The sequence below is a fragment of the Squalius cephalus genome (assembly GCF_949319135.1).
Source record: "Squalius cephalus genome assembly, chromosome: 15".
Classification (NCBI taxonomy): Eukaryota; Metazoa; Chordata; class Actinopteri; order Cypriniformes; family Leuciscidae; genus Squalius; species Squalius cephalus.
Genome location: NC_137136.1, coordinates 36,374,261 through 36,400,172, shown reverse-complemented (window position 1 = coordinate 36,400,172; position 25,912 = coordinate 36,374,261). Strand labels below are relative to the sequence as shown.

At 38.0% G+C, this 25,912-nt stretch overlaps 1 protein-coding gene across 1 annotated transcript in view; it reads right to left on the bottom strand.

Annotated features, from left to right (window-relative positions):
- Nucleotides 1-206: 206 nt before the first annotated feature.
- LOC307172595 (forkhead box protein O1-like) overlaps nt 207-25,912 on the bottom strand; it is a 42,504-nt gene continuing 16,798 nt past the window's right edge. The window contains exons 2-3 of the mRNA XM_079895110.1: nt 1,327-1,515; nt 207-1,210 (exon numbers count right to left, since the gene is read on the bottom strand). Coding sequence (XP_079751236.1) covers nt 1,510-1,515 — 6 coding nt within the window. The 3' untranslated portion in view covers nt 207-1,210; nt 1,327-1,509. The remainder of the gene's footprint in view (nt 1,211-1,326; nt 1,516-25,912) is intronic.

The window sequence follows — 25,912 nt, the reverse complement described above, 5'->3', positions numbered from 1 at the left end:
CTGTCTGGCGGATTATGACTGTAAAATCACTGTATGTCATTTACTAAATAAATTACTTTTTATTGACTTTACGTGTGCTGTGAAGAAGTGCTGTGACAATGGCTGGAAACATGCCTATAACTCATTATGGGAAAGCTGAATTGTAGAGTCGATACACCTGTATGTTCCCTTTTAGTTTTGCAAACTTATAGTTGCTTCAGAGGATTCAAGATTCAATACTTTATTGTCGTTTCAACTCAGTCGAAGGGGATTTGGTTTGGTGAGCGCACAAAAAATAAAAACACCTCTCACACATTGACCACATTTGTACATTACAATAAATAAGTAATATCACAATATGGTAAGCACACAATTGTGTACTCACACAGACTAGTGGCGATATGTGCTTAAATACAGTACATAAGCTTTGAAATAGATCAGACCTAGTAAAACAACACGTCTGCACAAGTACGGCAGTAAAGTAATTATATTAGACTTTATTTCTTCTTTGAGAAGCTTTGTAAATACAGGCCCTGTCCTGTCATACCAGTGCTCACAGTCCTAGTTATCAGTGTCATCCTCAGTGTCATCATCATCACTGTATACTAGTGTCTGTATGCTTGACATGGGGAGGGCCTGACACAAGTAGGGGTTGTCTACAGGAACAATGTCTGGCACATGTGGGTGAAACATCACAGTGGCTTGATGTGGTTTTCTGTCCAGCTGTTGGAGACGTTGGATGAGAGCAGCTTTTGCCCCAGGCTGATCTGTGTGTTTGATGGCAGAGCACAGAAAGGCTCGCTGCTGATGGAGGTGTTCAGGTACAGTTCTCATTTCCTGGTGAAGCATGAGCTCTTCCTCAGCTGCCCGAGTCTTCATATGCAATCAATCCCTCGCCTTTTTAGACTCCTCGAAACAGTGCAATGTGCAATGTCATGTGACAAGGTGGTTTCTAAAATGATGGGCAGGTAGTTGTGGTTGGTAAACGGTTGTCAGATTTCTAGAGCGACTGCTGTGCGGTTACTAGGGTTAGGGAACTATACTTACAGTGTCATCAAAGCAGAAGTAGACATGCCGAGAGGGATCGCATGCTTCCTGAAGATCAGTTGTTGCAGGGAAGATGCTCATTTGCGGTGGCCACTGAATGCTGTTATATTCTTGTATTGCCTGTCTCAGTCTCTTGTTGGAGCTGGCTAATGCTTGGACAGTCTAATGGCAATGCCCTGCCCATCTGTAGCAAAGTTAGGAAACACGCATGCAGAGAAATGAATTTATTAGTTTGTATTATGGTCGTTTTCAAAGTTGCTCTTAATATCTTAATGTATCTACTTATCCACATCACTTTACCTGGATATCTTCTTCTCAGACGGAGGAGGACTGCTCTCTCCCTTGATTCAGTTCTAGCCTTGCAGATTAGTTGTCCTCTGAGCTCACGCTCAACATCTTTACGGGTAGACTGGAAGTCTGAATCAGATTCTTGCCATCTTCTCCCAATCCGGTGTTTTTTTCTCCATGTTCAGCAGAGAGTCCTCAATTCTACAATGGTCAGCAAATAAATCGTATTAATTGTTATTTTTATTTTTATTTTTTTATTTTTTATTTATACTTTATTTAACCAGGAGAAGCCCATTGAGATTAAAAATCTCTTTTGCAAGGGAGACCTGGCCAAGATAGGCAGCAGAATTACATCACAACATTACATACGTACAAGACACACAAAAAACATGAAAATAAAAAACAAATAAATTAATAGAAACAGTTTGAAAGCCAATTATGCACTTACAATGAAATCTCAATTAAAACATTGACATGTGAGGGAGTCCAACTCAAAACATCTCATTCTTAACTTAAAAACACTCAAAGGAATCAATTTACTAAGTTTTAAGTTGTTCTGCAACAAATTCCATGTAAAGGGAGCAGAATAAACAAAGGCCTTTTTACCCAGCTCAGTACTGACATGTGGGACAGAAAGCAAGACAACAGCCTGAGAACGTAGAGAATAATGACCAGCACTTTTTTTCATAAGAAGTGAACATAAATAGGATGGAAGCACACCAAGAATAGCCCTATATATAAATGTATACCAATGACAAAGCCTCCGTGTGGCCAGAGCAGACCACCCTACACGAGAGTACAGCTCACAGTGGTGGGTGCGAGCTTTACAATTAGTAATAAATCTCAGCGATGCATGATAGGCTGCGTCAATCATATGAAGGCATTGAGCAGATGAATGCATATATAATATATCACCATAGTCCAGCACAGATAAAAAAGTGGATGCCACTAACCGTTTTTTAACATTAAAAGAAAAGCACAGCTTATTTCGAAAGTAAAAACCCAATTTTAGCCTCAACTTTCTCAATAGACAGTGAACATGAGGCTTAAATGAAAGGCAATCATCAATAACAATACCAAGATACTTATAAGTTGTAACAGTCTGTATTTCACGTCCGTCAAGAGTAATCACTGAGGGAACATTCAGTGGTCTATTCCGAGGGCCCGTGAAGAGCATACATTTGGTTTTGTCTGCATTGAGCACAAGTTTCAGCTGTAACAAAGTGTTTTGGACCACAGTGAAGGCATTCTGTAAATGTGCAATGGCTTGTTTAAGAGAGGGTGCACAGCAGTAAATAACTGTGTCATCTGCATAAAAATGAAAGTTTGCATCAGACACATGCCGATTAAGATTATTTATATAAATAGTAAATAAAAGAGGGCCTAACACAGAGCCTTGTGGAACCCCTTTAAGGATTGGTAAAATACCAGATTGAACACCATCATGCTTAATGCACTGGGTTCTGTCACTAAGATAGTTTGAGAACCAAGAGACAGTATTCTTTGAAAACCCCGAACTAAGAAGCCTAATCTTTAAAACATCATGATCAACCGTGTCAAAAGCTTTTGACAAATCAATAAAAAGCATTGCACAGTGCTGCTTCTTGTCACGAGCAACAGAGATATCATTTATCACCTTAATTGCAGCTGTGATGGTACTATGTTTTTTTCTAAAACCTGACTGAACTGGGGATAAAATGTCCTGTACATGCAAGAAGTCTTTCATCTGATCACTCACCAGGGATTCAAGCGTTTTGGCCAAAACAGACAAATTAGAAATTGGCCTGTAATTATTTAAATTTGACGGGTCACCCCCTTTCAATAATGGACAAACAAATGCAGATTTCCATATTTTGGGAATAGTGTTGCTCTCTAAAGTAAGATTAAAAAGGTACGTTAGAGGCTGTGCTACACAATCAGCAGCTATTTTTAAGAAGTAGGGCTCTATAAGATCAGGTCCTGGAGGTTTTTCAGGAGCCAGCCCTTTTAGGGCTTTTTGAACATCAGCCACTAAGAATGGAGTGAGATTAAAAACACTTGTAGAGACTGGTACATCTCTACAAGGTGCCACAGTATAAGGACAAGCAGTGTCAAACAAAGAACTAGACTGAATAAAATGCTCATTAAAATGGTTCAATATCTCCAGCTTGTCATGAACTACTACAGACTCTTTCATAATAAAAGAAGGAACATTAATACTATCTTTGTTTAGAGAAAGTAATTTTATAGCCTTCCAAAATTTTCTGGGATCATTTAAGGTGTTAGTAGTGGCAGACAGATAAAAGTCAGATTTTGCTTTCTTAATAAAAGAAGAGCATTTATTTCTTAACTGTCTAAAAACAAGCCAATCAGACGAAGAGCCCGTTTTTCTTGCTTTGGCCCAAGCTAAATTGCGGTCATGAATAATATCTCCAAGCTCAGAGGAAAACCAGGGATTATCCCGCCCCTTAACTCTGAATCTCTTTAGTGGGGCGTGTCTATTTTTTACTTGCAAAAAACTATCCCGGAAAAAGATCCAGGCTGACTCCACATCGGGAATCAGCTCTATTCTACTCCAGTCACAATTAAACAAATCATGGCAAAAGCCCTGTTCATTAAATTTTTTGAGATTCCTCTTACATATTACGCGAGGTTTACATTTAGGCATCTTAGTATTCCTTACAGCAGCAACAACACAGTGGTCACTTAGGTCATTGCAAAAAACACCAACAGCAGAAAATTTGTGTGGAACATTAGTCAAAATTAGATCAATTAAGGTGGATTTCTCATGGCACTTAAGATTTAAACGAGTGGGAGAATTGATTAAGGGGACACTAATACAGCCAAAATTGTACTTGTAGTGTACACAAAAAGGGATAGTTGTTTAAATATAAGTTAGGTTCATAGGTTCACCACGTGGTCATATTCTAATTATTAAATTATCTTGTGTCCTCCACACAGTATGTTAGGTTTCGTCTGAGACAGACAAGCCCATTGATCTGCCACTTAACATCATATTGAGCAAATCCCAACATAACAGTAGATCTACAATTTTAGCCTAATATCAGTTCACACATAGGCTTATCGCTGTGTTAGTTGTATTGGGTGACTTACTATCCAACAAGCTACTGCATTAAACGCTACCAAACAAGCTAGGTAACATTATAATCGCTGACATAGTGGACTGTCATGACTGATTTATTAATGACACAGCATCATTTGTATTAAAGAAAAAAGAATCACTTCATCCGATGATTAAAGTGAATAAGATAGCCTTGACAGCCGACTTACTGGAGTTACACAACTATTGTATAACTTGTTCTCTCCCATCGGACTTGTGTGTGTATGGCGGCAAATCAATGCCAATAATCACCGAGCACACAACTAGTGCTGGCGCGCGCGGTAAATGACTTCCGCGAGAGCATAACAGATCTACACACGAGGAAACGGGAACTCGCGAGCTCATTCAAACCCACCGCGCGCGCATGACATCTCCTCTGCACGCAATACAAGCCCTCGCGCGCGCGCATGATCATTCCCCACGCCCTCGCGCGCGCGCATGATCATTCCCCACGCCCTCGCGCTTGATCTTCTCTCACCTGCCGCTTTTGCTCGCTCGAACTATTTTATTTTTGTCAGTAGAGGGGCGGGACTTACTGTTTTAATAACATCAAATGTCATTGGTTACTTCCCCTTTTCCGGAAGTCGGTTGTGATTGGACGCCAGTTATTTTCAATCAAGAGCGGCAAAGGTACGACCCAGAGCCGTTACCGATCAATGTTCAGCATCGGCAAGATGGATCAAAGAGAGGTAGGTAATGTTAGTGATTGGCAAATTATTTTTTCATGTTTGGTTTATGCTTATTTGTTTGAAAACATTGTAAAGGTGCAGATTAGCTGTCCAAGACATGATTTCTGTTCAGTATTCTATGAAGCCAGTTAGCAACTAACTAATGTTAACGTTAGCTTGCAGCTAGTAACCACAACAACCATAAACATGGCTTGACTATGCTTTATGTATGTAACGTTAGTAGTTAAAGCAAATAAATAGACGAATACTCGTAAGTACTTTTTTAATAGATTAACAGTGGAATAATTACTATTATTGGACTAACTTATATACATGTGGTCTTCTTGCTACTTTGTTCTCAGAGTTGGGGCTAATAATGCTTTCTCTATTCATTTACATTAGGCTGAGTTGCAGAATGCTGCCAGGCATGTTGTGTCCCTTTTACGCAGTGCCCTAACTACTAGTGAGTCAAGCTCATCATCACGGATGGGTAAGTTAATTGTGTTGTGCGGCATTTCATTAAAAAAATAATCATTGCACACCTGTCTTACATTTTGAATGTAATAATTTCCATTGGCCATAGTAATATTGCTTTGAGTAGTATATAGGCACAAAGGATTCAGTTTTGTATACAGTTTTGAATGGTTTCAACAGATGAAAGGCAGGTTCAGAGAGAGCAGGTCACAGCAGGCAGGATGCTACAGGGTCAGGCAAACCCTGGCAACAGGGTGCAGTCTGCAATGAGACCACAGCGGACCCTTAGTGTTGCGTCAGGAAATTCAGTGGACCAGAGTATGGCCAGGTTTGGATCTATCAAATAACCCAGTTTTATAGTTCACATTATAAGAATTTAAACCCTTAAAATTCTCGTTCTGTTTGACATTTTAAGTATGTGCCAACAAAGTACTGGTAGACAAATAATAATAATAACAACATACTAATAATTAAAATACCTACAGTAGCAATCCTCAAGTAGCATGAAGCAAACCTTAGGCATAAGTCTCAAGCATATCTTCCTAAACATTTATAAGTTATAACAGTCCTGTTATTGGAAGTTTAGATGAGCCCTTTGGTATTATGCTTAAAGACTGATAGAATATTACATCATTGACATATCAGATTGTTTTTCCTCTCAGAGCATTCCCTGGTCTGTTCAAGGGACGAAAAGGCTTTATCCCTACTGCTAAAAAAAGGCCTGCCAGGTCAACGCCAATCCAGTTTTTTCTGCTTAATAAAAGTGTTGAAAGGACCCCAAAAGCCTCTGATGAGTTGATACTTCTACAGGCTGGATTAGGACGGAGGACAATTGCCATCCCAGAGGATGCTGACCACTCTGAGGTCTTGCACTTCAAGTTTTACATATAAAGGGACCCTTTTCAAAATTACTGTTTATTTACCTAAAAGCAGGCATAGTTAAGACATGTAAACAATTTATACATTCAGCTTAATTAGGCTCACTATATATAATTTGTCTCGTTGTATATTTAATTGTCTGATTGTTTTTATGTAGCCAGCCTTGTCTTAATAAAGCTTGAGATGTTTAATACCTCCAGATATCTAAACTACTGTTGGAGATGTACACAAAAATGGACTCATTGGAGGGAGCCTGGATGCTCTATAAAGCTGTTGGTAAGATAACTTGGTTGATATTTTATTAAGTTTTATTGTGACTTCAATTTAACACATCACTAGACTGGATTGTTACTTTGAGTGGCATCTCTGCTAAAAGTAAGACCGCTTTAAAAGTTCTCACAAAATTACTTTGTCTTAGTTTGTTTACCTTGGCTATCAATAGCGTGAAATAGAATATTCATTCATTTCTGAAACATTTATTTGATATAAGCTGATAATGGCTTCTGATCTTTTTCACTCAGGTGGATCAGGTCAGCGAAAGCTGAACATTGTTGCACCGGAAGCTGAAGGATACACAGGGTCCTATCTCATCAAAATTGCAGGAGCAAAGGGCTGTCTTTATATCATGCCTCTACAGAATACTCTAGACATCTCCCCTTTACCGTACTCCGCAAAAGAGTTTGAAAAAATGCCGCAGGCACGATGCGCTAAATGTCTAACAGATATGCCTGTTCAGCTGCTGGCTGTGCACGTCCAGAAGTGCGAGACAGACATGTGTATCGACATCAGTGATTGTGAATCAGTAAAGTCAATTTCATTTTTTAAATAATGTTTTCATTTCACTCATAGTAAATACAATTTGAAGTAAAATTTACAATTGTCAAAATTTTTAATTAGCATTTTATTTGTTACAGGAGCCCAGAGATTACTCGCTGTCTGATACAGAAGTGCCTTCCTTTTCCACAAAAGTGGAGGATGATCATGCCAATGTAGGTTGTTCAGTGTCATGAGTATATCAGTTTAACTTCTGAATAATGTATAATTCCCCTTTAATAATGGATTTAACATGATTAACACGTCAGACACGAGTCAGATTGACTGTAAGTCTACTACTTTTTTAATTGGTACAAGATTATTATTTTGTGTTACCCTAATGAATGCAACCATGTCTGACAACTCTGATTTACATAAAAGGAACCTACAGATACCGAAGTGCCATCTACTTCCACAAAAATGTATAGTTTTTGTGGGAATGTAAGTAGTCATCTAAATTAAAAATTCTGAAGTGATTTCTCACATTGAATCATATATTTTACATTTGTTTACATCCACAGTTAGGGGATGAGTTGGATTCTTCTTCAGCAGTGATTAATGTCAAGGTAAGACCAATGCATGCAGGACTATTTAGTGCAGTTTTACAGAAGGAAATGTTGTAATTTTAAAAATGAGTACATTTTATTTTCAGATTAATTTTCAGGTTAATTAATGTTAAAGGTAATTCGTTTTTACTTGATTATGATATTTGTTTTTATTTAGGTTTTCTGCATTTTTAAAGTGTTTCACTGCATTTGTTTGTAAGGTACCTTGTCCTGTGTGTTCTGCCATGTATTCAGAAGACTTCATTGAAGTACATGCAAGTACCTGTGGGGAAAGGTTATTATTTTTGTGTTTTCATGAAATTATTGCTTTAACCTACAAACTTTACCGTTGGTGTGTGTGGTAGTAATTTGTATTGAGCTAAATTGTATTCTTTCTTTTAGAATTCAAGATAGACCAAACATAGATTTGGACATTACAGAACAAAAGCAAGACAAGCAAAACAGGTGCGTTTAAGTTATAGTGCCTTTTTTACCTCGGCCAAAAACTAAATAATGCATCTATAATATGTTTTTCTCAAGCCTTACAGAATTAGTCAGCAAACTTAAAGAGGCAATAGACCCTACAACCATTTTCAGTGTCTGCGTCACAAGGGAGGACATGTTCAACCGAGGCTTGACACAATGGAAGCGGCAGAAGAAGTCCTCTCCAAAGAATCCCCTCAGAGTTACTTTCATTGGAGAGCCTGGGATAGACAGTGGTGCTCTTATGAAAGAATTCCTGACGGGTATGTTTTGTCCTTATGTGCAGCAGTGCCATTGCATAAATTTATGCAGTTTTATAAAATATAGTCACCATTTTCTTAACTTACTTCAGTTCCTTTGTTTATTAATACTGATAATATTTTCCACAGAAATGATGGCCGGGATTGAGGCAAAATTCTTCGAGGGAGGGAATTCTGGGAAAAATATGAAGTATTCCATTACAGAATTTCAGAATGACAATTTCAGGTATGTTTATTAGTATTCTATATGGAGTTTTTCATTAAATGCCTTTTTGCCAATTTATGACCTGCTCTGTTGTACTTTAGGACAGTTGGTGAAATAATGGCTGTGAGCATTACACAGGATGGCCCTCCACCTAACTTTTTCATGGAGTGGATGTACAATTTCATCTCTACTGGGGAGATCAGTAAAGATCAGCTGTCAAAGGCTGATGTAACAGATGCAGACCTGCTAGATCTTATTGCTAAGGTTTTTTATTTCAACTCTACAACCTAAATTATGAATTAATAAATGTGTGTATACTTTGGCAATAGTCAAATCAAAGTACACATTAAAGTATTGGTTTTATTTCTTTAGATCGAGACCGCAGACACTACAGCCTTGCTTGACCTTTTTGAAGGAATTGTAGCATGTGGGTACACTGGACCTCTAACGTGTGATAGAAAGGAGGACATTGTCAGGTGTAGTATACTTTATGTGATTCTGTGATGTTTTGTACTTCTCTTTCAATCTGGATCTCTACTACTTTTTTCTCTCGATCCACCCATTGGGGTTAGATTTTTGTAACCTTATAATAAGCATAGACCCAATCCCCCTGCTTTTTACGGGGTTTCCATGGTACTGGAAAATGGTATTTCATTTGGTGAATTTCAAAAGTGTAATTTCCTGACATGAAAAAGTAACAATTTATATAATAAATGTAACATTTTCAAGCTTTGTTTTATAGTATTTCTTCAACTAGAAATGCCTGTGGGTGATGTCTGTAAAATAATTTTTAAAAATGCTTTTCTAATCTGATGGAGATTCAGTAAGAGTTTAAACCCAGTTTTTACTTTCATTTAACCCTTGTGCATCCTTATGGACATTTGTGTCTTTTTCAGTGTTTTTTTTTTGTAGATTTTTTTATTTATTATTATTTATTTTGCATGTGTTAATGCCAACTGCATACATTTGGCACAGGTGTGTGTTTTTATTGTAATTTGAGTATTTCACCCCCATTTCCTAACAAAAACAAATATTGTTTTGCACAAAATAGTTACACTCAGAACCTATTGGACAAAAATGTCCCCATTGAAAGCCATTAAAAATTGAAAGCAATTTGTAATCCCAGGGCCATTTAACTATAAAATGATGCAATCTTTCTTAATAGGATTTCATTTTGTTGGCCAGGCTTAACAATTTTAATTAAATTTATGTTTGTTTGTTTGTTTTTGCCAGATGGTATATTTGGTTATAATAACCCAAATCCAACCACTGTGTGTTCCAGTGGAGCTTTACTGGCATCTAATGGGGAAAATTTGGTACTGCGCCCAAACAAAATCTTACTGAAAGCTCATTTTTTGAGATATCAATCTCAAATTTGAAACATGACATGTTTAAATTTTTGGCTTTGATTTTCTAGCAGTTTTAGAGTTAAACATGTTTCATAAAATACATATTTTATATAAAATATTGTTCACAAATAATTTTCATAAACTTAAACCTCTATAACTTTTTTTTTTTTTTTTAACTTAAACAATTATCTGCCACGGGTCTTCTTTAAAATAAGACCAACCTTAAGTCTGTGCTCCCAAGCTTAATTTTTATGACAATTCTTTGACACTGACATTTTTGTTCATTATGGACATATGTGTAACTTTTTATTAATTGATACACAAGGGTTAATGTTCTATACTCAGTCCCTTTTGTTTGAACCAACCACTTTTATTAACCTTTATGAACACAAGGTTATTTTTTTGTACACTTACTTTTTTTATGGATTTACTCTTATATGCAGTGCTGTTGTCCTGCATTCTTCTGTGCGAATCCTACCAATGCTACAGCAGATGTGCAAAGGATTGGAGCTCTATGGCCTCCATGAAATGGTGAAACAAAATCAGACTTTATTTCAGCCTTTATTTGTTCCTGGCCATTTTACAAAAGTAAGTGTTGTTATTTGCATTTTCTTTATAATGGCTTTTGAGATGTGTATAATAAAAGGTTGTTCTTTGCAGCCTGATGCAGATTTTCTCACGATGGCCCTGTCACCAATTTTAAGTGAGGTGGGTTCAGTAAAGCGGCAGAGGGAATCGAGAATTGTGAACTACTTGCAGGACTTCATTCAAAGCCTTGAAGACGAAGGTAACATCTCAGATTTACATTTAAATTATATCAGTTTTAGTATGTTGCTCTCAGTTACTATTATTTAAAAAATACAATGTCAGGTATTGTAAATACAAGTAAAGGTGCAGACACAAAAATGGTTCTGGTTGTTTTCTTGCAGAAGAAGGGAGCAGTGGTAGCGAGAGCAGAGGTGAGGATGACAACGAACAGGTGGATAAAACAGAGGACTGCACTAAAGGAGATGCAGAACAAGAGAAGATCACCGTCAGCAGCTTCATGCAGTGGCTTACTGGTCAGGGACATGTTCCCATTACTTCTGCAGAAAGAGAAAAATTTAAAATACACATAGAATTTGATCATGACTGTCAGCTACGATATGGTGAGCACAATTTATGCTACCCTCTTGTAAACGCATGTTCCTGTACTGTGACCTTGCCTACACGGCACCTAGGGACTTATACCGAGTTCCTTGGCATTATGAGGCAGGCTGTAAGCTATAGCAGAGAATTTGGTCGTTCATGAGATGGATTACTAATATAGTACTGTGTTCTCTCCGTTATTGTTCTAGTGTTAGTATTTAAAAAGGATAGGGATGCAGTAGCTTTTAGATATTTAAATGTAGTTTATTCTTCTTTTTTTTTATTTAGTTTTGTAAATCAGACACATATTGCAAAAAATGCAGCAAAGATTGCTGCTAAATTGTTCCAAAACTCAATTCAGAAATAAAAATGTATATCAATATACAGCTTCAATGCAAAATAAAAGGCACTATGCAGTACTGTCTTTATGCTTGATGTGTTTTTTTTTCTTCTGTTACACCCTATTTGCTGAAACAAATTCCCGACAAAGCAAATACAGTTCTTTGACAGGGGTATTAGGACCAGTTGCATTCAGCAGGAGTTCGAGAGCCCTCAGCCCATCTGAACACAAAGGGGATTCAAATTCAGGAACAACAACTCCGAAATCTTCACAGGCATCATAAGAAGCTGCCATGTCCCAGTCTAGATCTGGCTCTTCCATGTCCTGAAGGTATAGCAGTTAAATACATAATCAAAAATCTACTTAAGAGTAATACATAAACAGCAGAGTGGTGACAGAGTAACTAAAGCAGGTTCACCATACCTCGTATCTCTCTGATTGGTCAATGTTTGTGTGCATCATTCCAATCTGCCACAGTTGCTCTGGACATCGATTGCCCTCTGAGGAGAGTGGATGATGATTCCAGGCTTCTGAAAATGTGTCCAAGTCTGCCTGAAGTCTTTTGAGAAAAGTGTAGTGCACACTGAAAAGGTCCTCGGCCACTGATAAAATCAAGCAATCCTTCTGCCTCTAGGGAATGCAGTGTGTCTGAATACTTGTTAGTAACCATGATTCTGACATCACGCCAAAGGCGCTCAATCCTATTAGAAACAATAATTAGGTTTAAAAACAATGCAGCGAAAGGCATTTGAGATCACTTACTAATAAATATAAAATATTTTGTTACATAAGTGACATTGAAAAGCTACCTACAGATTATTGAAGTTACAAAATATAAATTAAACTAACCCTTTTTAGAAATTGAAATTGTAATTTACCTTTGATTATGGACACTTTTCCCAGATATAAAACTTCCTCGGTCAGTGCCTCTTGAAGAGAACATGAACCGGGCTATCTGAACATTCTCCACTCCTTGGTCTCCCCTGACCCTGATTTATTTATTTTTCAATATTACAATACATTTCCAGACATAAAATTCAAATGCTTTTTCTTTACTATACTCACCTAGATGGTAAGCCAAATTTTTGGACTGCTTCTGAGAAGAAGTGGTATGCTGTCGATGCCCTGTTGTTATTTGCTGCATTCAAGAACATGACCTGCAAATACAAATTGCAACTAAGTAAATATAGGTAGAAGAAAATATAGCATGCATTGGAAATTAATGTATTACACATGCCAATTTTCAATAAACAGGAATATTTTTTCATAGAAATCATAGTGAATGGAATGATCTTGATACCAGATGACTAGTAAAACTATCAAATACAAACATGGTGAAACAGTGTTTTTTTTATATATCAACACAGACTGTAAACATACCTTCCTGGAATACCCATCCACACCACCAAATATTACGATATTGTATCTATTTACAAGATTTAAAAAAAGAAAGTTCATATCATTTTCTTTTGTTCAACAAAAATTAATTAAAAATTATATACACACAATATATAACTTACCGTATCAATTTGTGGTTTGTGTCTATGTGCACAAGAGAAAGGGGACCTCGAACTGAGTACGTTCTTCGCACCACACATCCCAAGCTGGCCAATCTAGAAAGGATTCCAACTGAATCAACGCGGTGCATTGAGGCAGCTATTCTCTGCCATTGCACACGCATTCCTAAAGACAGCAACCTCCCTCTGACCATTCTGTAACCAGCAACAGGCATATCATCCTTAATGGCTCTCACAAGGTTATCCAACTCCTCATCAGTGATGCTGCTATACAACCCTGAGATCGAAAGGCCAAAATCGTTCATCCTTCTAAAGATGGTTCTAGTGGAAACGCCCATCATTTTTGCAATGTAATGCACAGGAAGGTTTGTCTGCAGCATCTCTGCTAACTCTTCTCTTTCAATTGCAAACCTTGGACGTCCTCTCAGACCAACAGTTGAATCCACCACTGCATGTGGAGCTGTGAAATATGATGGTTGTCTAACTAGTTCAAACACTGCCTGCAGAGCCTGAATGATTTCGTAGGGTATTTCTGCATGTCTTGAGAGTGCTTGCAGGAGGTACAGCTGCTGACGGCACATAAACTCCATGTAATCCAGGTCAAGTGGAGATCTCAAAAGTGCTCTCTCAAATTTAGAGAGAAGTTCCTCCAAAAGATGCCTTTTCAGAATTTGCTGCAGAATACAGAGGAACAAAATGTGCTTAAACCCAGCAACATTAGATATTACAATATGATATAGTGATCGTAATCATCTAACTTTTTGTAAGCTATAATAACCTAATAAGAGAAAAATTAAGTAGGCAATACAGTACACAGCATAAATGATTACACCCCATCTAAACATAACATATCTTTAAAAAAAACTAAAGATGCACTAGATGTAAAGAGACATTTCTGAATTTCTTGGGTTTCAGAGGGGTGTATTCATTCATGCTGTGTACTGTATCTTACCTTTAGAAGTCAGAACTCCTTTTATATTTAAAATTGGCATAATAGTAATACACAGGATGATAACAAAAAGCTTACACAACAACTCTTGCTGATATAAACACGTAATTTATCTTTCATCCAAAGCCCTTAGTATATTTACAACTATTTAATGGACACTTTTCACATTTCTGAGGTTCTCAGAACCAATAAAATTTTAGTTGGGTAAACGTATAGGCTATAATGGTGAATGGGAGTAGTGGTAATGTAGTGGTGAACTATAGCAAATATGACTTTGCATTCCCATTTTGCTCCAATTTCTTTTAAATATTTTAATGCAAATAACAAATCATAGTGTTATAAATATAAAATGTGAATAACCATGGAAATGCGCCATCACAGTCTGTAAATATCTCTTAACAACACAAGAATGCAATCACTAGTACCTCTAAGACTAGTGTATATCTAGTAAGAATCTATTTTAACAATGCATTAAATTAAATTATACATTAATAAACAATAAAAAACTCACATGCATCTGCTCCGTTGAGGAAGCCATGTCGGTCAAGTGAATTAAGGGTCATCTTATATCTGGCGTCCAATCACAACCGACTTCCGGAAAAGGGGAAGTAACCAATGACATTTGATGTTATTAAAACAGTAAGTCCCGCCCCTCTACTGACAAAAATAAAATAGTTCGAGCGAGCAAAAGCGGCAGGTGAGAGAAGATCAAGCGCGAGGGCGTGGGGAATGATCATGCGCGCGCGCGAGGGCTTGTATTGCGTGCAGAGGAGATGTCATGCGCGCGCGGTGGGTTTGAATGAGCTCGCGAGTTCCCGTTTCCTCGTGTGTAGATCTGTTATGCTCTCGCGGAAGTCATTTACCGCGCGCGCCAGCACTAGTTGTGTGCTCGGTGATTATTGGCATTGATTTGCCGCCATATGTGTGTAGGTGAGGTAAAGGCAGAGAGCAGGCAGTGGACCAGAGCACTGTGAGGCAAGGGAGGGGGGACTCAAATTGTTTGTACTGTTACAGGGCAAAATTAGCGTGAGACCACAATCCCATAAATTTTGGGTTTGGGTAAATCAGTAGTTTTCAGTAGTAGTCTGACAGTAGTTTTTTAAAGCTAAAAGAAGGTTTGCGCTGGAGCATGTTGTTCGTAAATCTGGCTCAATACTACTAGGTTCCTATTTAGCTACTGAATTAACTATTTTAAGTAGAGTTGTGGATTTATGCCAATGATTTATGTATTGCACAAAGAGACTTGCACCATTTGCTATTTGACTTGATGTTTGTGATGAGATATAAAATGATTCATTCTCGTAATGGCTTATAATCGAAGTCAGTATGAATCAAGTCTGTTACAATACTCTCAACACCTGGGAAGAACTGTCAGAATCAATCAAATGTTTATCTGTTTCTGTGTGGAAATTAGGTTTCAATTCATTCATGTACTATTTACTAATATTTTCTCACTTTTCTACTTTCAATATTAAATTAAAACGGATGATACACAAATTGCATTGCTGTGAAAAATCCTTTTGGAACTTTTATTTTTAAGAGTGTGAGTACCAGTATAGGTCAAATGTACTTATACTTTTCAGTGTACTTCCCAGTATAATTTTTTTGAGTATATCTTTGAGTACAGAGTACAGAAAAAGTAGAGAAAATTGAGGAGTTGGCCGTATAAGTGTGCTTTAATGGGGTGGATGTGGACTAATCTCTGGCTTCGGGATCTTTCCAGCCTGAGAGATGAAATGTCTCTCTTTCACGCTCACATCTCCTAATCTGAAATATTCATTCATTTCTTTCTTTTTACCTCAAGGGACAAATCTCATTGGTAAGGCTATACCTCTCACTGTCAATCCAGCATTATAATGTTCAGTGGAAAGCTTATATTCTTAAGCGCTCATACTAAATCTGTTCTTTCATCGGAACAGATTTTCAACTTATGCCATTCATTGAACCGATATAATCAGTCCAATCGCTCAAACACACAGAGCATTGTTTTCAAAGTATTTACACTATTATGGGGAATTAATCTATGAATGGCATAAACATCAACAAGCTTGTCTACTAGAGTAAGACAAAACTGTGATGTTTGTTTTAAAAGAAAAGAGAAAAAGAGTTGGCTGCACTAGAAAGGTCATCCATAATAGACCTGCGGGAAATTGTGACAGTAATGCCAATTGAATAAAATAAAACAATCTAACACACAATCTAAATATAACAATCTGCTTTTGCAGACAAAAATGAAACGTAAATGTCTTGTTCTTTATTTTTGTTGAGCTAGAGCATAATCCCTGAATGGGTGTTTCAAGTAATGAATTAGGTCTCAGAGGTTCATCTGACACAAAAGGTTTCCTAAGGTAACAATACAAGGAGAGTATCCATGGAAACATGAAGAAGAAAGAGAGACGGAATTCATTGGTAGAGGTTTTGGACAGACAAACAGGGATCCTTATTATGAAGCTACCGTAAATCGGGGCAGTTTTTAAAATGTTGTTCCTAACAAATCTGGAAACTGGAAATAGTTGCTAACTCTCATTGACATCCCAATTAATTCTCCTGAGTATTACATATAATTCAAGGCTAATCCTTATTACGAAAATGGGTGAATAACTCACAAAGATTGCACTTATTAGAGGTGCACTACGAGAGTGACTTTGATGATGTGTTGGATAATTAGTAGTGGTTAACAGATCGTTCAATACTGAGATATTCTGAATGTTCATTTAGACATCATGTGTGCAGCCCAGAGGTAAATCTAAGCGTCTCTCCGAGGCATTTCCCAGTCCAGGAGGGAAGAGCTGCGGGTTACGATAACTGCCATTGACACTGTGTCCACTCCTGTTAGACGAGAGACGAGAGGCCGTGTCAAACTCTATACACTCAACATTCACTTTCTGCAGCGCTACTAAAACACTTCCAGGGACTTTTAATTAACCACAGACTCTGGCGACACAAATTAACAAAATATTTCCTCTTTTGCAAAGCACACGTTACATTTCGGAACTCATTAATGACTGAAATTTACTTTTTTTCCCTACTGGTCTTCCATGGCACAGTCTTTAACAGTTTAAAACCAAAAAAAAGTTTTTTTTCCCAGTGCACAACAAGCCACATGAGAAATATTTACTCCGCACTCAACACTATCACAAATGTACAAGCAAAATGTCTTAAGTCCCTCTGTAGTCTATTTTATCCCTTAAAACTCACCTTTGATCACCAAAATTACATATTTAAATGTTTTTTCCTTGAAAAAAAAAAAGGTCATGCCTTAAAATATCTTGACTGTAACGCGACACCCTTGCCTCATTTAGTAGGCTATGTGCGGTTCTATGAATATGCAAATGAGCCCCGCCTCCACTCACTCACTCAGCTCAGAGATCCACTGGTTGACGATCACACGTTGATCTGGGGTGCGTTTCCCGAAAGCATCGTTAGCCAACTATGGTCGCAAGTTCTGTCGTTATCAGCATAGTTCAACGATTTGGTGTTTCCCGAAACCATCGTTCCAACGAACGTTCGCAAACAGCATCGCAAACTTGTGTGGTTGGAACGACAGCTCTCGAGCTGTGGTTAGAAGCATAGTTTCTAGTTTACATGAGATGTAGACTGAATAAATCCTTATCTTTAGCAAAATAAGCAAGCTGACATTCAGTACAACCCGTGTTATTTATTTAGAATACATACAAATGTAATTTACGTCTTTTAGTTTGTCAAGAGATTTAAAGCACCATTTTTGAAGACTGTGCATGTGCGAACGTGCTCTACTATGTAAGAACGAGCCAAATATTGAGTCTGGTAATAAAGCAAAATAACTGAGAAAAATTAGAAATGGTCTTCAGATGCCATGTCTGTAACTTATATGACAAAATCTAGCTTTAATTTGATCTCAAAACAGATTAATTAAAATAAGATATTAGTCCACCACGTGCGAGACGTCATAAACCAACGTGGTTGAACAATACTTTGCGACATACGGTTTCGGGAAACAGTCGTGACTAGCTAGTTGATTTCTCCAACGAAGCATCGTACTATGGTAGTTAAGCAGCGAGCTATATAGTTGTACGGGAAACGCACCCCTGATTGGTTACAAGGTAGTTTGTGATGTCAGAAACACCAGCGATTTCAAAGCGTGTTTTTGAGACTGTATTTGGTTCACTGCAGTTTTAAGGAGAAAATACTCAGCAATGCTGTCGACTTATGAATTTACACATGATGTGTCTTAAAGCAGTGGTTCTCAACTCCAGTCCTCGTGACCCACTGCTCTGCACATTTTGTATGTCTCTCTTATCTGACACACTCAGTTCAGTTCATGGAGTCTCTCCTAATGAGCTGATGATCTGGTTCAGGTGTGTTAAATAAGGGAGACATAGGCCTACAAAATGTGCAGAGCAGTGGGTCACGAGGACTGGAATTGAGAACCACTGTCTTAAAGCATATTAAAAACACCACATAGACACATAAACAACATTAAAAGCTGTTTAAAGATCTTACACGGCCATATAATCTTTGCAAGTGTAGGTAGACTGATTTTCCCTGGTGAATCCTGGATTCAGTGCTCTGTTGAGACAGTGTCAATAACAGCAAGTAAGTATTATCTTTAATGAACTCAGAGTCATGGTAAGTTGCTTTACTCCCTCTTTGATTAAGGTTTGTTGCCTGGAAAAAACATGAGCTGAACCCCTGAGCAAGACATGTAAGCAGTAAAAGTGAAGCCAACACATTTCGACCGCCCCCTGGTGGCTGGCTGCAGTATAAGCCATAAACCCCGCCCTCTCCATGTAATCAAATGGGACGCAAGACAAACCTAAAAAAAAACAATTACACTTCAAAAAAATGTATTTCAGAGATGATATCGTCTTTTTAGGTAGTTTTCATTATGCTGATGGATGTTCAAGTGTTCGTTTTTCCAATAAGTTTCGTGTCAGTTAGTTATTTGATGCTACTGTTTATAAAACGGGGTGTGACGTCATGATTGACAGCTGTGCTAGTGAATGAGTCTGCAGGAGTGTTTAGATCCAAACCCAATCAAACATAGGAGGGTTTATGTGGGAATGAGATTGGGTTGCCATTGAAAAAGCTGGCATCTCTGGATTTCCTCCTTTCTCACTGTGTTAAGTAGATTGCCATAGTGAGGACAGCTGGAGCTCTTGCCTCCAGTCTTGTTTGTGCTTAATTGCTGATTTCTCTTTCTTTGCTCCAGGGAATGTGTCCCATAGGGCCAGATACTTACAAGCACCATCACGAGACACCATTTGCCACCCATCTGTCTGCTTCGACCACACCCATAGTGATGATCCCAGTCCTCTAAACCAGTCCAGAAACCCATCTGACTCAAAACAGTGCTGTCTTTACTTCTTGTAGAAATTACACCTTAAAAAAACACTGGGTTAAATTTGGGTTGTTTTCAACACAAGGGCTGGGTAAATATAGGACAGAACACGTTGGGTTAATTTTACCCAGCAAATTGGGTTGTTTATTTAACCCAGCACAATGGGTTGATTTAACCCAGCATAGTTGATTCATTTTTACTATAATACTAGCTTCTGTTTAGATTGATACACAAAACTTGTTTAGGTGACTTGCAACGCACCCCTGTATGTTGCTTTGCATACTATTAAACGATATACAGCACAATAACGAATGTATAGATCAAATAAAATGTACACAAACCTGTATTTTACCAAAGACATGCAGCATTTTGACGGAGCTGCACTGCTCTCTCCTGAAGAGGTCACAAAAAGTCAGTCATAAATAACTCAACCCCTGGGTTGTTATATCTGACCCAGGAGCTGGGTAACACAAAAACTACCCAAATACTGAAGAAATAACCCAAAAAATTACCCAAAAGGTTCAACTCAGGATTTGGGTAGAAAAAATAACTCAAGATTTTTTGGAGTGTAGACTCCACTAAAGATTCTACTCAACTCCAGCCGTCCTTTGAGCAGGTGATCCACCTGAAGGACACCGGTCTACTTTTCACGTCTGGGCTTTTGAGGGTTTGGGGAAAAACTTGAGGCAAAAAGTTTTGCAATAAAATTCTAGCTGATGGCAGAAAGTCTGGACTCCATCGCAGCTTTCATTGGCCATTTGACTGGCCTGTAAAGCAACCAATCACAGTTTGTTTTGTGTCACAGTGTCATGTTTAGGGGTGTGGAAATGTAAAGGACGGCTTTCACATGAACCGCACTAACAGAGCAATCGTACCAGAGTTCGCTTTAATCCAACCAAACATGCCAAGTGTCAACACAGCCGTAAATAATACTGACCAAAAAAGGTAAAAAAAAAAAAGGTAAAAAAAAGCCCAAAAAGCATGATTAGCATGACGTAGATCTTTTAATTAGTTATATGAGAATATAGAATGATAAATAAATAATAAATAAATCATTTGTCTTTTCAAACTTTTCAAGAATTTGAGCTGCATTTCCAATTGAGTCTTAAAGTCCCCGTGAAATAAAAATTGACCCTATTTGCTTTGTTAGCGCATATTACTAGTCTTGTGGTGAACAATTAATCCGTGCAAGTAAATATAAAAAAATATTTTTTTTTACCATGGAAATCTTTAATCAAAATCTGAAAAGTTACTTCCGGTCTGGAATGGCGTCTTTTTCTGATGACATAGGTTTGACGGCTTGGGTTGAAAACGCTTAACCACTCCCCTCAAACCGTTAGTCTGCTATGAGCAGAGATTGAGAGGAGGAGCACTAAGTAAAACCCTGCCCTCTGTTCAATATTCCGTTTCACTTGGAAATACGTCACGGCGCTGGAGAAAAGTCGTTTGCAACTTCCGGTTCACGGGACTTTAAAGGAACCGTATGTAAGATTGTGGCCAAAACTGGTACTGCAATCACTTTCAAATTACTGTAGAGCGGTGTATCCCCTCCCCCTCCCCCTCCCCCTTTGTACCTAATTTACCCCTAAAAGGTGAATATTAGCACCTTTAAAAGGTTATAGCCCCAGTGTCTGAGAATATTGAGATACTGTATAGCATTATAATAGGGCTATAAAAAGTTTCAGACTTTAAAAACAATTGTGGTCAAGACTGTGTACCAAATGCACACAAAGGAGCCACATAAAACCTTTTTCTGAATGGCATGGAGCCATAATAACATGAGCAGACGTGGGAGAGAACTGGGAGAATGGTGGGTGATTCTTGGCAGTGTTAATTGGCTGGCTGTGTTTCCCGCAGGAGCTGTGTGTGTGTGTGCGGGTTAGGGAGATATAAATAGCGTCTCCAGATTAGCTGAGCATCTGAGAAGCAGACAGGAGATCGGAAAATCCCGAATCCTGTGCCAGTTTGACTCCTGGGATCCCCAGTCCACACAAACCCGGATCAAAACACAATAATCACGTCAGCGGGAAACCTCCTCCGCTTTACAGAAGGACACCAGCAACAGTTTCTCATTCACAGAAACACAACTCTCATTTCCTTCAATGCCAAGGTCAGAGTCAATCTCTAACCTCAATTCACTATTTAATTCAATCAAACCAAACATGTGAGGTGTGTGTAGCACTGAAAACACAGAATCCTCGTCGTGAAACTGCATGTCAGTCCAAAAGCCCTTGGGTGTTGTATATATGAGTGCCGACATGATCTCAATAACATTTGTAGGTGACGTCCCAAAGATAATGACCCTACAAGTTCATTAAACCATCAAAATATGAGGACAATATTTTATATATTTTAAATATGAGGGACGAACAAAACACTAAACTTGGTTAAGGTATTTATCTGACAATTTTTTTAAGCAAATAAAGTCAAACTACAGCTACAGGTTTACTTTACTAGGCAAAAAATGCACATAAAAACAAAAAGCTGACAGGAAAAAGCAAACGTTGACTACAACACAATCAGTTATTAATATTTGCTTGCTTCTCTCTTGTTTTGCATGTGTTCATCATTTCTTTGTATGCTAGTCTGGACATCATTTGCACTATTTGTCATGTTTCTTTGCTTTATTATCAGAAATAAAACAATCGACTGCAGTTTTCCTGGGCCGGACATCACGTTTGACCACTACTGTAAACAGTGTGTTTTTAGCACCCAGACAGCAACATAGTTTCGGCCCAGATCCGGCCGTGTGGAATCCATGTGTACCGGATCTGGGCCGAAACTATGTTGCTGTTTTCTATGTGTGGAGAGACACTGAAACATACTGACAGCATCTAAAAAAATGAAGCTTTTAACAAATGTCTTTGTCAAATTTGACAAGATTTGTGTCTGAGTGCTGAACATTGTAACCTTGCAAATCTTCAGTTCTGAATAATCGTCAGAGGGTTCATGCATCTCTAACGCCGTATATAGCCTTCATTAAAGTTTTTATATTTCAGATCTTGTAAGTATGCTGTTTATTGTGTCTGTTCAAAACTGCATGTGTACATTTCTCATATGAATGTCCATTTGGACATTGCCAGCTCGCATTTTAAGGTCAGCATCCCCATAAATAAATAAAGCTCAGACACTCAAGCCAATGTTCAGACTGTATGACGTGCCCCAGTCATGCTTTAATAACACACACACACACACTCACACACACACACACACACATACACGCACACACACACACACACGTGCAAGACTGGCACACCGGGCACAGTTGCTAAGGAGACCCATGGGAAAGGGGGTTCTTGTTGCCATAGCAGCCTTTTCCCTCCCATCCCTATGGAAGTGGGTGAGTTTCGGTGGGATTTACTCATGCATGATGGGAGAAAGCAAAGGATACAGGTTGCTTGACTTGACTTTAACAAAGACTTGACTAATAATGCTAATGAAATCAGTTTATTGAACTAACCCATTGCCCTGGTTTACGTGCAAACCAATGACCCTGCAATGCAAGAACACAAGACTTCATTAACGTCAGGACAACCATTGATGGATCCGACTCGGAGTATTCCAGTTGTTCTGTTGATTATGAAGCATTAAAAACCGGAGTGTTCAACATGCAGCGGGAAACTTGTGGATTCCTCACATTTTGACTGAACCGCTTCTACTTCTGCTGCACAAGATGAGAACACTGGTCTGGCTTCGATCCGCAGTAAAGATGCTTTCCTTGAGCACAGGTTAATGTCTTTATATGCCGGACTTAGATGGGGTAAAACCCAGCTGACTTTACTCTGGTAAAGGAGAACAGGTTTCCATGACCACATGCACTGTTGGCTCATTAATCATAATTGGGTTAAGAACTTGCGCTCAAAATGTGTTACAAGCACATTTATACAAACAGTATTACTGAGCCATTTACCTAAAAATAAAGTGATCGTAAAGTATTTTAAGGCATCATAGGAACGTTCCCTACGGTGGCCCAGTGGTGCACAACACAACGAAACTTAAAGAGCAAACATAAGTTCACAACACAACGAAATCAAGCCACAACACAACAGAAATGCTCCCGACCACTATTGGGCTCTCGGAGCGCGGTAAAGTTAGCTTTCCTTTCCACTGTTCTATAGAGTCGGCAGTCTTACAAAGATATATTAATTGAAAACCACCTACGTGCATTATTGCTGTGTATTTATACATTTTTGCGGATCCGGAAAAACGTCTCCGTTTTATCGTTGCCGTGTAAACATACCCTCAATGCACCGAGTGAATGAACTCAATGACGAACAGGTGACAACTATTAATCAAAAACCATGGTAACAAACGAAGAGCGGGAAACTGGACCAAAGAAAAACAGGTCACTGAGAAAAATTCCATGAAAACGAAAAAGAAAAAGACAGTCCGTGACAACCAGACACATATTTGAATACACATTAGATACTCCACAACACTGCACAAATAAACCTATGGGTTATGAGTGACAACTGGAACCAAAAGTGTTGCTGTGATGTCTGTAGTGGAGAAATCTTGTGAAGTTTATACACTGCAAAAAATGCTTTTTTTACTTAGTATTTTTGTCTGGCTTCCAGTCCAAAATATCTAAAAATTCTTGAAACAAGAAGCATTTACTAGATAAGTAAAATAAACTTTTTATTTTTTATTTTTTGTGAGTTTTTGCTTAAAACAAGCATAATTATCTGCCAATGGGGTAAGAAAAATAATCTTAATTTAAATTGAAAACAAGATTATTTTTCTTTTTGACGTCCATCCGACTCACCTTCTTCCCGAAACACAAAAAAGCCCACAATTAAGTCTGTTTGAGTTGGAGTCGGATAGTAACTGAGTGCAGAAGGTGGAGTAGAGAGAGTACTGACAGACGCTTTCAGACATGGAGAAGAGAAACAAACGAGAAGCATTCATCTCTGAGACCCTGGACTCGAGACGCTGAAATATTAATGTGCACTTCAGCTCAGACTGCTGAGTCCAGTGTCTGCGCTAAAAGCTCTCGAAGATCAGCGTGAATGTCTGACGCACGTCTGCCGGTGTGTGTTCGAAAGATGGTGGAGGTCGAGACCTTTAATGGAGTAAAACACACACACACACACACACACTAACATCTACAGCACAAGAGCTGTCTGAAATCACCAGTTACACACTGCCAAAAGTAAATAAATAATAATGGTATTAAAAATCGTACTAACATTGGCTACAATTAAAAACATTCTCTATTGTATATTGTACTCCTAATGTTCCAAAAGAGAATCCAAAAATGGTGGTCGAGAGGAACGGTGAGATTTTGAACCCACGATTCAAAGCTCTATTCAAGACAAACACGAGGGGTCGTATCATTAACGGTCTGTAGCAAAACCAATAATTACCCACATTATTATCCTTTAAACAGCAGTTATTCTGCTGTTTCCATCTGTGTTCAGTGTGTAATGTTGCTGTGTGATCATGAAGAAGCTCCAGCTCTTCTCTACAGATGGTGGACAACCAGAATGCCTATTACCGCCGCGCCAGCCGCCGCGGCGAAATTACCGCGGCGAAAATAAACCAGCCGCATTTCAAAGTCGTTCCCGAAATGACCGCCAGGTGGCGCAAAGGGACATTGTGCAAAACAGCAGCAATTGCCGTATTTTTTAAAATGTAAGTGGGTTAAATATAAAACCCTAAGCCTAATAGGCATATTTTTCATATATATAAATAGGCCTATTAGGCTACAACAGAATAGAACCAAAGATAGAATCAATTTTAGAACTGAAAAAATAGAATCAAAAGTTAAAAAATAGAGACGATATTAGGAGCAATGACGCTGAATATTTTTACTATTCTATTGAGGAATTAGATAAATGAAGAGCTCTCGTGAGCGATACAATTGCATAGTAATTTATAGTGATTTCAAAAGCAGTCCTTAAAAAAAAAATACATGGAGTAGTGTGGCATAATTTTTGAGAGATTACGCGGAACGCGTTTTAGTTAAGATCCTGGTTTCAATGCCCATATAGGCTAGGCTACTGCTTTAAAAAATGTCACAACGCGTTTTGAGATTGTTTTGAATTAAACATTGAAGTTTAAAATGTAGTGTTTTGGCACAACAGGCCGAGTGGCGTTACGCATTGTTCAAAAATCAGGTTTTATTCTGGCATGTTGAATTGGCGTTAGATTTTTTTTTTTAGATTTATTAGATTTAGATTTTAGATTTCGTTAGATTTATTTTTCTCATAACAGCTAAAATAACTTAATATATGCCTTGTCTTAATATGACCTACTTAATATAGGCAATAGGCATATAATAGCCTATATAATAAATTAGCAAAACTTGGCCACTAAATATTTAATTTTCAATTATTTTAATTATCACAAAGTTTTAATTTTATTAAATTGAACAAGCGCAACAATCAGCATTTAATCAAATATTCTAAAAGATGTATTATTAATAATAATGTTATTTCAACATAATATTTCGTTTTTTCGACATATGTGTGCGTGCAACAAGCAAGATGTGCATTTGTAAATCCGGTGATGCGTGCATTGATTTTTATCAATAAACCAGTGTTTTCTGACAGTGTCGACTGCAAAG